Source organism: Panulirus ornatus, chromosome 14, assembly GCF_036320965.1.
Source record: "Panulirus ornatus isolate Po-2019 chromosome 14, ASM3632096v1, whole genome shotgun sequence".
Classification (NCBI taxonomy): domain Eukaryota; kingdom Metazoa; phylum Arthropoda; class Malacostraca; order Decapoda; family Palinuridae; genus Panulirus; species Panulirus ornatus.
The window spans coordinates 3,600,124-3,613,950 of NC_092237.1; the positions used below are offsets into that span (position 1 = coordinate 3,600,124).

Here is a 13,827-nt window from a genome sequence, read left to right on the forward strand (position 1 = left end):
TAATAAAAAGTGTGGTTGAGAGAGCAGAAGAGGGTTTTGGAATGGTTTGGTCACATGGAGAGAATGAGTGAGGAAAGATTGACAAAGAGGATATGTGTCAGAGGTGGAGGGAGCAAGGAGAGGTGGGAGACCAAATTGGAGGTAGAAGGATGGAGTGAAAAAGATTTTCAGTGATCGGGGCCTGAACATGCACGAGGGTGAAAGGCGTGCAAGGAATAGAGTGAATTGGAACGATGTGGTATACTGGGGTTGACGTGTTGCCAATGGATTGAACCAGGGCATGTGAAGCGTCTGGGGTAAACCATGGAAAGTTTGTGGGGCCTGGATGTGTAAAGGGGGCTGTGGTATTGGTGCATTATACATGACAGCTAGAGACTGAGTGTGAACGAATGGTGCCCATGTATTTCCTGCATGTTGTAGATGGCGACTAAGAGGGGCAGGAGTGGGTGACTGGAAATCCTATTTCCTGTATAACTTTCCAAAACAGAGAACAGAGCAAGAAGCTAGGTAATGATTTTTTCCTCTAAGGCAAGTGATATCACAACCACCCCAATCTTGGAGATTGTTCCAGGTAGGAATAAGCATCAGAGATAGTTTTATCACTATGGTTTTTCTGTTTGTTTATGAATGGGGGGGTGAGGGAGGTAAATGTGTGTGTTTTGGAGAGAGGGGCAAGTATGCAGACTGTGGGGATGAAAGTGCCTCAGAAGTGAGTCAGTTGTTGTTTGCTGATGATATAGCACTTTTGGTGATTTCGAATGAGAGACTGAAGTTGGTGACAGTTCTTAAGAGTGTGAAAGTATATGTAAATAAAAGCAAGGTTATTAGGTTTAGCAGGGTTGAAGGACAAGTTAGTTGGGGTGTGAGTTTGAATGGAGAAAACTTGGAGTATGTGAAGTGCTTTAAAGGAGTGGGCATGACAGTCAATGGAACCCTAAAAGGGGAAGCGAGTCATAGGGTGGGTGTAAGGGATGAAGGCTCTATGAGTCCTGAAGAATATTTGAAAAGCGAGAACTTCACTGGGAAGGCAAAAATGGGTACATTTGAAGGAATAGTATTCCCAACAATATCATAAGGATGCAAAGCATTGGCTAAAGATAAGGATGTGAAGAAGAGGGTGGATATGTTGGAAATAAGATATATGAGGCCAACATGTGGTGTGAAGGGGTTTGACTGAATAAGTAATGAAAGGGCAAGAGAAAAGTAATAAAAAAAAAAGCATGGTCGGGAGAGCTAAAGAGAGTGCTAAAATGGTTTGGACATATGGAAAGAATGAGTGACAAAAGGTTGACAAAGAGGATAAATGTATCAGAAGTGACGGGAAAAAAGAACAAACTGGAGATGGAAGGATGGAGTGAAAAGATTTTGAGTGATCAAGTGTCTGAGCATGCAGGGGGGTGAAAGGCATTCAAGAGATAAGAGTGAATTTGGACAATGTGGTATATATTAGGGTCAAAGGGCTGTTGGTGGACTGAACCAGTGAATGTGAAGCATCCAGGGTATACCATGGAAAATTCTGTGGGGACTAATTGTGGATAGGGAGCTGTGGTTTCAGGGCATTACAAATGACGGATAGAGAATTGATGTGAGCAGATGCAGATTTTCTTTGTTCCTGGTGCTATCTCACTAATACAGGAAACAGCGATCAAGCGATGTGATGTATATATCACATGACCCCCTAAAAAGGGGGTCCTGAAGTAACACCTAGACCCTTTATGGAAAGGATCCTAATGTAATTAAGTAAATATTATGCACATTTTCATGTGCGAGGCGTGGGCTATGGATAGAGTTGTGCGCAGGAGGATGGATGTGCTGGAAATGAGATGTTTGAGGACAATGTGTGGTGTGAGGTGGTTTGATCGAGTGAGTAACGTAAGGGTAAGAGAGATGTGTGGAAATAAAAAAAGCGTGGTTGAGAGAGCAGAAGAGGGTGTTTTGAAGTGGTTTGGGCACATGGAGAGGATGAGTGAGGAAAGATTGACCAAGAGGATATATGTGTCGGAGGTGGAGGGAACAAGGAGAAGAGGGAGACCAAATTGGAGGTGGAAAGATGGAGTGAAAAAGATTTTGTGTGATCGGGGCCTGAACATGCAGGAGGGTGAAAGGAGGGCAAGGAATAGAGTGAATTGGAGCGATGTGGTATACCGGGGTTGACGTGCTGTCAGTGGATTGAATCAAGGCATGTGAAGCGTCTGGGGTAAACCATGGAAAGCTGTGTAGGTATGTATATTTGCGTGTGTGGACGTATGTATATACATGTGTAGGGGGGGGGGGGCATTTCTTTCGTCTGTTTCCTTGCGCTACCTCGCAAACGCGGGAGACAGCGACAAAGTATAATAAAAAATAATAAATAATTTTCATGTGTATATGTTATATACATAAACATAACTTTATTTACATGAATAAGCAAACAAAATACTTTGCACCATAAATATCAATGTTCAAACATGAAATTATTCTTTAATTCTAAAACCACCTACAAGAGTGAGCACTGACAACTGGCTTCTCAACCAATTGGCATGCATGAAATTCTGTGGTTGACCGAGATGTGATATTTTTTCTGGCTGCGGAGGTATGCCACCAGTGACATCTATGGATAAATGGTGTGGGGAAACATCAGCTGGATCATTTAACAGAGGCAGGAAGCATTAACTCATGAGATGAAGAGAACAAGCCTCTCTAGGTGCTTTCCATGACAAGGGGATCAGTTTAAGATGTCTTCGTACCATCAGCAATGACCTCTATTGTGTTTTATAGCACTGAACATTCACCATAGGGACAGCATGCAAATGGTAGCGCATGCACTACTCTGCTCACCAGCAAAATGAAGCATTTATGATAAAAGCACATTAAAAACTTACCCTCACAGGAATACAAGAGCCTCAAGAAAATTAAGAATTTTTTATTTATAATGGACTACATGGAACCCAATTTTGTAATCTTTGTTTCCAGAAGACATAAAAATTTAAAAACAACAATTTGCTTAACTTGAAAAATACTTTACTTTGGAGTCAACATTTCTTTGTAACAGATCTAAAATGAAAAAATTAATGTTCCCAGTACATATAGGAAGCATTTTGTACTAATGGGACAAACCCTATGGGGAATAATAAAAATTATCATGTACTTATAACCGCCTACTCATTCCAAGTGTAACTACACCTGTCTCAAATCTGGAAATAAATTTCCACGATGAAAGCCCTGCAGTTACCAACAAGGTAAAACCATGAGAGGATGTAGGAGAAGGTAGTACATATTGCCAGAACTGATGCCCTTGTGATAGCTTAAGCAATTCCTCTTCAAAAGATCACTGATTTCTGAGCAGTATGATGTGTAATGAAGCATCTTGTGTACACAAACTGTTAGGTACTGTACATCAGATGTCATACTGAAGCTGTGGCAAAATAACTTTATCAGATTTCAGTTTCATTCTACATTCTTAATATTAAAGTCACAGGGATTTTTTTCAGTTTCACATCCTGCCAACAATACCAACATGGAGAGGAAATTGCACCAATTACCAACTTCTCCACCTTCCAACTCACAACTATACTCGGGAACTCTAGCAGGAGCACCAGTGGATCATATAATATAAGATGAAAGTTCATGGTAAATAACTAATTAGTTTCATGAATACTTATGCTAACTGCACAATGTGTTTCAACTACTTAAACCTTTGGTAAACCACTATTCTGTTGGAACTCTTCAGTTCAACATAGCATAACATCCTATCTATATTCTAATTCAACAACTGAATGCATGCATCTATATCACCTTTAAATTATTAATAAAAATAGTAATAGCTGGGAAATATATATCAAACAGTATTCATGTACAGTATATTCATAAAAGTTGTTTACCATGAAAATACATCTTTTATCTAAAACAATAAGGACATTTGATCATAATTTTCTTCTTGGATACAATTGCCATTAAAAGTAAAAAGTGACAGAAAACAGAAATCACAAACATTTAAAACAATGATTATGAAAACAGCGACATAAAAAGACAGTGCAACAAGAGAAAATGAGATGCAAAATATTACATTGTAATTATTGTATAAATGAGCAACAAATGCAATAATATTGGAAAAAAAAGTTATACTCTGGAAACCTCAACAATTCAGATACTTATTTGAGCTTTAAATTTTGTTTGCTTCTCTTACACTGCTTACATGCCACTGGAATGCACAGATTACACTGGACTTTGCCAAGTGCTTGAATATCCCAAATGTGTACAAAAAATTCTTTGGAATGCATCAATACACTGAATGTTGTTGAGTGTTTGCACATTTTCAATGTAAACAAATAAATTAAACAAAGGTGTCATGTAACGTTACAAAACTGTCTTCAAAACTTCACATTGTGCTGCTTGGCTACAAAACAGAAAAGCCATCCTGAAAATAGTTCCTCGAGTGGTTGTGCATTTCCGGTAATTTAACTACTTCAATCCTAGGTTAACACCAACCAAATCATCAGCACACTGGTTACAAGAGCTTTCAAGTGCAATCAGGGCAAGTGCTGGGTACACTACAGTATTTTCCAAAAAAGACAAATTCCACATGAAATTTCAAAGGAATTATCAAAATACTAGAGATAAAATATCAAACCATGAAAAAATTATCAAGGTCAATGCAATTCCTAAATGTGATAATTCTTTCCATTAAGAATTTATCATTTTTCCTTTGTCATTGACTGGACTGAACCATGTCTGCGGCTTACATGGATCATGACATTCAATGAGAATTTTAATTTCTACCAAGTGCACAATAATTACAAAGTAACAAATAAATTGTAAGGAAATCATTATTCTGAGTACATTCCAGACGTCTGGAAAACTTTAAGTACTCCATGAATAATGGAAGATTTGATTTAAGAGTGCATGAATAACAGAGAACTTAGGTGGGTAACTCCATGTCTATTGCCTGTGCTGACTTGTTAAAAAAATATGACTAGACTACCAGACGAGTTCAAGAATGTGTCAGAGCAAAGGTATCACTGATATTCACTTGTTAACTTAACAAATTATATACAGTATTCATTCACTTCAACTAACGTGACAGTTTACTCACACAGTGAGCATATGTGGCACCTTATGATTACCTTCGGGATAACAATTCTTAAGATGTGAGGGATGAAAAAAAAATAAATAAAATAAATAAATAGATAAAATGAAAAACAATATACCCAAAAGCCTTTGACACATTCTTAGTTTAGCTCGGTGCAACCCTGTTTCCGGGAATTGGGGTTTAGGAATAGGCAATACGACATTAAAAATGGCAGTGTGTCCAGGTGTTGTTGGCAGGTAATGAGCAAATTGAAACAGAGAAGGGGTTGGTACATATTTGAAACAGAACAATTATATCAGTAAGAGCAGACATGAAAGATATAAAAAAGTTGTAATAATATTAATAATAATAAAAATTACAAATGATTGGTAAACAGGCATTAGACTGGAAAAAAAAGAGAAAAAAAAGAAAAAAAAAAAAAAGAAGGGGCAATACAGTACTTAATTAAGCCTACCATAAGAGAACAAACAGATAAAAGTCTGGGGCACATTACAGCTAAATGATTTACAGGGAATTTCAAAATACTCACAAACAGCATAAATATGCTAAGGTTTGTGACACACAAGAAAACATATAAAAAAATATATATACAGTTCAAGATGACAACTGCCTGATTACATATTTTTGAAATTTAAATTCGACATTATGCATTTTACATCGAGTGATTTATATTTTCTATTTTGGCAAGAAGCCAACGGAAAATTCTTAAAAAATTATTGACCGGCATATGACCACACAAATCCTTAAAATTCATGAAAGTCTACTTAAATATTTAATCATACTCAACGACAAATTCTTAAGCACCGTGTAAAAAACATTTATGTACTTGTAGGGGAAAACAAAAAACTCAAATACTGTTAATTTTTGACTACTGATCTACTAAACACTAGTTATGTCTCAGTGCCACAAAAAATTAACCTTTATATTCATAATCTGTACATTCGCGGAAGATTCATGCATGATAACGTTTTGTACTGTCATCATTAGGTATACAAAAAGGACAGAAATAAGGTACTCTAGCAACTATGGTCAATGGCAGTAAATGGTACAATGCTGAAATATGTTTCAGAAAGATTTATGATTCCTGGAATGTCACACGCTGCAATGCTTGAAACATCTTACAAGTTGAGCACGATGGAATAGTGGCAGTGATAGTTGAAGGGCTAGCAGTAGGGATTTTTGGGTCAAGTTCATATGAAACTGGTAATAAAAGTTTAAAAAAACTGCAATGAAGTATATAACACTTTCTTATACAATAGAGAAAAATGGTCACAACTAAATATGTAGAGGGAGACAGTCATCACAGAAAGCTTATACATCCTTTTGGGGGGAAGGTTCTCTTAACCTGACCCTTCCCTACTGCCTGCCTTGACAAACTGTCGGCAATCTTTGGCAACAAAACAAGTTATAACATATCTGCATGGCTACACACAGTTTCTCACGCACCACTACACAGAGGATAGTCACTTCATAATGATTCAAAATGAAGCAGGTTCAAAAAGAAAAAATAAATAAAAAACATCCATCACTCAGTCAAGACATGGACACTCACTACTTAAACCTTGGAAAACTTTCCATTTCCATGTGGTGTTCAGTAGGCGTCCTCACATTTTAAGGAATCGTACACCCACAGTCATACAAAACACAAGTCTGGCATCCACATCACCAGATAAATATAACCATAAAACAAATACATGACTTATGTACATGACTAAACAATAGTAAAATAATTTGTTTTATGTGGTTGCTTTGGGCTGTTCCACCACCTTACACACCACTTGAAAGTCACTACTTCCAATATACAAAATTGCCTGACTGTTTTCACTTTGTCTTTACCTAGGCTGTTCCTATGATCCAATTATAGCTTTCTTCAGAAAAGATTTTGATAAAAATTTATCCCCCCTCTCCCTCCCTAAGCAACCATATCACAAACTGAAGTTGAGGCTGTAGACTGCACCTGACACAAACCTCGCACACTTCGCATCACTCACTCTGGCAGTGCATCATGAACACAGTCTGAATGTGGTTGTGGGGTTGGTGCCTTAAGTAAGTTTCTTTTGTAACTGACTATCTTCAAGCTGGTTCCTTCTAAAATTACTTTCAGAAGTAAACCGAAGTAATGCAGCCAGAGACCAGATATAAAATTTGGAGCTCAGCTTATGAGGAACTTGGACTGTCCCACTCTATGAGGTACTGAACTTTATCTTCAAAACTGACTCTCCTTGCTATAATATGGAACTTTTCACCATTTGCAATCCGGTTTGCTGCTCCGAAGTAATTATTAACAGTTGATTTTAGGTCACTGAAGGAAAAACCTGAGTCTCCCACTTTGGAGTCCTCCACTACATCACTGCAGTCATCTTTAGAGCCTGTATTGAGCCTACCACTAAGGGCATAGTCCACACAATTTTTTATGCTGTTAGTGCCATTTAATCTGATTCCATTTCCACCATTTATATTCAAAGACCCATTTTGTAGTAGGAACATTAGCTTAGCCTTGTCACACTTCTTCCTGAAACGTCTCCTCTTTACTTCCCCATTTTTTCCAATGCGAATATCATTTTCATTCAATTTCCGTTTGAGAGGTCTAATTACAGGCATGCCATAGCTGAGTGAGTCTAGATTAAGGAAGGGGTTGTTCTGCCCCTCAAAGTTGGAAGGCGGAGGAATGAAGGAATCTAAGGTACCATGAGATGAAGTCTCATCTCCACTGGTGTCACCTGGAGTGATGCAGTTAGGCGTAGGAATATCAAGGCCAGATTTGCTGACAGGTCGCACCCCTTGTCCCTGCAAAATATGCAAAGTATCATGAAGAGTGTGAGATAAGAAAAAGTTGAGATAATGTAAACAAAAATAAGATCATGAGGTTTAGGAGGAGGGGGAGAGAGTTTGGTCTGAGTATGAGTTCAGATGGAGAGAACATGGAGGATGTAGGGGTGTTTTAGATACCTGGGAGTGGACATGACAGTGAATGGAACTATGAGTATATGAAATAATTGTGTGTGAAAAAGGGAGACTCTTTCTCTCTTACTGAGAGTTGTCAGACATGTCAACCACACCCCCACTATGTCCATTACTCAGCACTAGACAAGGCCAACATTCCCACTCAACAAAACTCCAAATATACTGGATATCATATATGATATTAACATTGAATAATACAAAAAAGACAAAGACCAAAAACAATTAAATACCCTTAAACCCCTCCATCCAAAGCTATGCTGAACCTGCCTGGTCATCCACCCTGTCAAAAGCAAATATAACATGGCTGTAAACTACACAAAACAAAGCACTCAGAACAACCACTAGCAGCCTTCCAACCACAAACATAAAACACCTATACAACAATAAAAATATAATTCTAATACAATCCAACTTCAATATAATTGGCATTCAATTTTTTTGCAACATCTAAAGCTCAATCTTTTGCAACACATTTACACTTTCCCCATCCAAACCATAACTAAACATCCACCTAATTAGAAGTGAAAAGCTTACCAAAGCTTCATATTTCAGCAATCACCTTCATTCAAGAGATCCCTGTTTTCTAACAATCAAAACACTGACAAAACTAATACACACCAAAATGACCTTATAAGCACTAATCACTTGCCCTCCAAATCCAGTGTTAAACACCACCAGATATACAACATACAAGTTACACTTTCTAGCCTATGTTCTGTACAACATCCATCTCTCTAACATTATAAACACTAGCCCCCTCAAGCCTAAGATGCAACTTCCACAATAAAGACACTGAACACTTATACCTTAACTGCATCCAAACTCATCCAACAAAGAAACACTTATTACCATACTTCTTAACTTGTAGTTCCACCCGGTAGATATTGTCGGCTTCCTGAGTGCTATGGGAACTCAGAAGCAAGGGATTCTGGGCAGGAAGGCAAAGGCAGAAAAGCATTCTCCTGTAGTTTTGCATGCTATCTATCATTATATATTTTTTTTCCATACATATTCACCATTTCCTGCATTAGCGAGATAGCGTTAAGAACAGAGGACCGAGCCTTAGTGGAAATATCCTCACTTGGATCCCTTTTCTGGTCCTTCTTTTGGAAAATTAAAAACAGAAGGGGAGGATTTCCAGCCCCCTGCTCCCTAATCCCCATTCCAACAGACTAATTGAGGAAAAGGTGGTCCATTAAAAGCCAAATTCCATTACATCCTCAATTTTTTCTGGGAACATTAATAAATGAAATGTCAACAATTGTACTGGAAACCTTCCTTATTCCTCTGAGGTTGAAGTTGTTCAGGGAATAGCAAAGACTACTGAATAAGGAAATAATTCCAAGGTCATCTGAATCATCTGGTCAGAAACTGTGCTTGCATTAGGCACAAGCTTCTAGCATACTCATGATGCTCAATAATCTTCAGCTTTACAATGCTGAGATGTTTCCTGGATCTCTCATCACACACAATACTACAGACATTCTTAACTGCATTGATAACATATAAATATAAAAAGACAGGCATTTGTACCATTAAAAACACAAGTGCATGAAAACATGGGAACTACGTTTGTTTACATGTTGATTAAGTGGGTGCTTATCACAGACTAGTGGGCAGTGAGCAAGCTATATATTTTCTATCTTGAAATTTCTACTTAAATTACTTTTGTAAATGTAAATGTACAAAAATAATACTGCACCCACAGATTATCTTAATTCAAGGTAAAATTAAGTGTATGTGTGAAGAGAGCACACGGTATGTTAAAAAAATAAAGAAAAAATGCACTGAGGTGAAGCGCAACAGGCAGTCAAGTGTTCTACTGACACCCAGCATTCTAGACTGAGGTCAGTAACTACAAGACTATTCTGTTACACCCAAAACTCATTATGATGTGCCTTTTACTTACAGGAATATATTCTCAATGTAACAAAGTTCTACAATAATGTCTGTTCAATCCATAACTTACGTCTGGTGGGAACAAAAGGGTCCACTACATGCCAAATTCCAATACACGAATATCCGTTAAAATGGACATGGCAGCAAATGGAAGCTGAAATGAACACTAGTTCAATAAAGGGATGAAGGTCCTGGGAGCAATGAGGAATGTGTGGAAAGAGAGGTGAAGGGTGGTAGGGTGACTATGGGTATGTATGACAATATACAAGTCCTCATGGTGTTGTATGGATGTGAGGCATGGGTTCTAGATTAGAATGTATGGAAGAGAGTGAATGTGTTGAAAGTGAAATACTTGAGGACAACATATGGTTAGAAGAGGGTTGATCAGGTAAGAAATGATAAGGTAAGAGAGAAGGGTGGTAAAAGAGTATTGTTTAACTGAACATAGTGTGCTGAAATGGCTTAGAAATATGAAGATAATGGGAGAGATGATGACAAAGAGGATAAAAGTGTCAAAAGTGAGGCAGACATGGAGAAGGGGAAAGATCGAACTAGAGATGGAAAGATGAAGTATAGAAGGTTTAGAGTGCTCAGGGCCAGAACATGCAGGAGAGTGTAAAGTGTGCAAAGAGTTTAGGAGAGCATAAAAGAAAGTTGAATAAACTGAAAAAAAGTAAGACAAAGACAGGCAGCAGAGGGGTAAGACAGGACTATATGAGTGCGAGTTTAAATGGGGTCAACTGCTCCTTTCTCCTGAATTACTAGACTTTGCCAGCTTGTGGTCACACCATAAGTGAAAGACTCCTTCAGCAAGGCTGCATCATTGTCAGATGACAAAATGAAGTACAATCCATTCAAGGAACTTCTTACTCCACACTTCCCTTCTACTGTAAGTAGTACAGCCTTGAAGCTCCTTGAGTACAACCAGGGCAAATCTAAATAAATAAACAAACATGTATATATATATTTTTTCAAAACTGTGCCATTTCCTCTTTAGTGAAACAGCACCAGGAACAAAAGAATAGTCTCATTCCCTCATACCCTTTCTTTAGCTGTCATGTATGTTGCAGCAAAATCAGAGCCCCACAGACTTTTCTGTGGTTTCCCCTGACTGCTTCATACATGCAGATTCAGCCCACAGACAGCACATCATCCCATATATGCCATGTAGCTCCCAGTTCGCTTTATCCCATGCATGCCTAACAACCTCCTCCATGTTCACATCCCAAATACTCTTAAGATTTTTTCATTACACCCTTCCACCTCCTTGGCTTTCCTCTTTCCCTTTTTCTCTCCACTTCACACATAAATACCCTCTTAGTCTTCTTCTCCATATGTCTAAACCATTTCAGTATACCTTCTTGAGCTCTCTCATCCTGTAATTATATTTCATGCATTTGATGCATTGTAGACCTCCCTCCCCTTTGATGGAAAGGCACCCTTTAGGTTCCTGGGCCCTAATCAGGCCCACCAGTCATCCTTCTATGTCAATGTATTGTACCCACTGTACATTCTACACTTGCTTCCACCTACCCCTCAAAAATGCTTTGTCTATGTATATCGAAACAATAAACATTCTTAAACTTTTATACATATTCCTCTTCCTAGTAAACTTTTCTATAGTCCTATCATTTCTAATTCAATCAACCCCTTCACAACACATGCTGTCCTAAAATATTTTATATCTAACATACTCGCTTTCTTCTATATATTTTTAACTAAGGCCCATGACTCATACCCACAGAACACAGGTGAGACTACTATAGCATGAAACTCCAACAAACTGCTGAATGTCTGACTAACACATTCTCCATGTCTTCAAGTACTGTGCAAGTTAGAGAGAGAGAGAGAGAGAGAGAGAGAGAGAGAGAGAGAGAGAGAGAGAGAGAGAGAGAGAGAGAGAGAGTGTGTAGCTATATCTGAGTATCAACATAATATCAGTAATGAAGAACATCAACAAGCAAACCACACTACATACCTGTTTCAGAGCTTCCTTTAACAACTTTTGTGCTCGCTTTTGTTTCAGATCGCGTAAGTCATCTGATTTACTGCTCTGCTGGTTTTTGGGTGGACGCCCTCTTTTTCTCTTGACAGGAACCTGTGAATCACTAGTGCTATTTGCCTTTGCTGACCCAACCTCTTCAATCATTTTCTTGGCCTGGAAAAGCAAACAGTACCTTTAATTTTCTTTTATCTGTCCATCTCCAAACCTTAATGAGTAATTGACTGAACATCAGCAGTACTAAAATCACGCAAGAATAATCGGCTATTTAAACTCATAATCTTGCACTTACTATTTCCTGGTGCTTTTGAAAAAATGGATGTCTTTCATTTAAATGGAAAACTATTTCTCTTATGAAACAAAAGAACATCATGTAAGAACAAGTGAAATGGTGGAAGAATGTGTGGAATTTTGTATGCAGGCATGTAAAGCTTATGACAGACATGAGTGGAGACTTTTGCCATGGCCACGCCCTTGATCAGATTTCCTGGAGAGAATAAGAGTCAGAGGTATAAATAGATGAGCAAAAAACAAGAATTACAGACCTGTGTGAGATCCTCCTAAATGGCAAATGTAGATCTAAGGGATGTCTCACTGAAGGCTTAAGGACAATATACAGGTGAAGTACAAGTTAGTGATGCCTGTGTAGTCAGCCAGCACTTCAGTGGTTGCCAAGTTACACTCTGACCCAAGTAGCTGTCTTTTCTTTCTGCCTAACCCACATGTGGACTTTTTTTTTTTAATGTTAGCTGAGATGACACAGGCAGCTGAGGCCGTAATCAAGACCATCCCATTAAGATTATAGATACGACTGTACGGACAAGGGTGGATGTGTTGTAAAGGAAATGTTTGTGGACAATACGTGGTGTGACGTGCATTGATTGAGTAAGTAATGAAAGGGCAACAGTGATGTGCGGTTATAAAAAGATTGTGGTTGAGAGAGCAGAGGAGGGTGTGTTGAAATGGTTTGGACATATGGAGAGAATGAGTGAGGATAGAAAGACAAAGAGGATATATATCAAAGGTGGAGGGAACGAGAAGTGGAAGACCAGATTGGAGGTGGAAAGATGGAGTGAAAAAGATTTTGAGTGATTGGGGCCTGAACATGCAGGAGGGTGAAAGGCGTGCAAGGAATAGAGTGAATTGGAACGATGTGGTATACCAAGGTCGACGTGCTGTCAATGGATTGAACCAGGGCATGTGAAGCGTCTGGGGTAAACCATGAAAAGTTCTGTGGGGCCTGGATGTGGAAAGGGAGCTGTGGTTTCGGTGCAATATTACATGACAGCTAGAGACTGAGTATGAATGAATGTAGCCTTTGTTGTCTTTTCCTAGTGCTACCTCGCACACATGAGGGGGGAGGGGGTTGTTGTTCCATGTGTGGCGGGGTGGCGATGGGAATGAATAAAGGTAGACAGTGTGAATTATGTACATGTATATATATATATATATATATGTGTACATGTAGGAAGAGAGGAAAGTGATTGGTTCTCAGTGAATGTAGGTTTGCGGCAGGGGTGTGTGATGTCTCCATGGTTGTTTAATTTGTTTATGGATGGGGTTGTTAGCGAGGTGAATGCAAGAGTTTTGGAAAGAGGGGCAAGTATGAAGTCTGTTGGGGATGAGAGAGCTTGGGAAGTGAGTCAGTTGTTGTTCGCTGATGATACAGCGCTGGTGGCTGATTCATGTGAGAAACTGCAGAAGCTGGTGACTGAGTTTGGTAAAGTGTGAAAAAAGAAGAAAGTTAAGAGTAAATGTGAATAAGAGCAAGGTTATTAGGTACAGTAGGGTTGAGGGTCAAGTCAATTGGGAGGTGAGTTTGAATGGAGAAAAACTGGAGGAAGTGTTTTAGATATCTGGGAGTGGATCTGGCAGCGGATGGAACCATGGAAGC

At 38.6% G+C, this 13,827-nt stretch overlaps 1 protein-coding gene across 3 annotated transcripts in view; it reads right to left on the reverse strand.

Annotated features, from left to right (window-relative positions):
* Positions 1 to 2,887: 2,887 nt before the first annotated feature.
* The window catches only part of Pcl (polycomb protein Pcl), a 141,707-nt gene continuing 130,767 nt past the window's right edge, over positions 2,888 to 13,827 (reverse strand). For all 3 annotated transcript variants that reach the window (XM_071669356.1, XM_071669357.1, XM_071669355.1), the window contains exons 12-13: positions 11,910 to 12,089; positions 2,888 to 7,855 (exon numbers count right to left, since the gene is read on the reverse strand). In XM_071669356.1, coding sequence (XP_071525457.1) covers positions 7,226 to 7,855; positions 11,910 to 12,089 — 810 coding nt within the window. In that variant the 3' untranslated portion in view covers positions 2,888 to 7,225. The remainder of the gene's footprint in view (positions 7,856 to 11,909; positions 12,090 to 13,827) is intronic.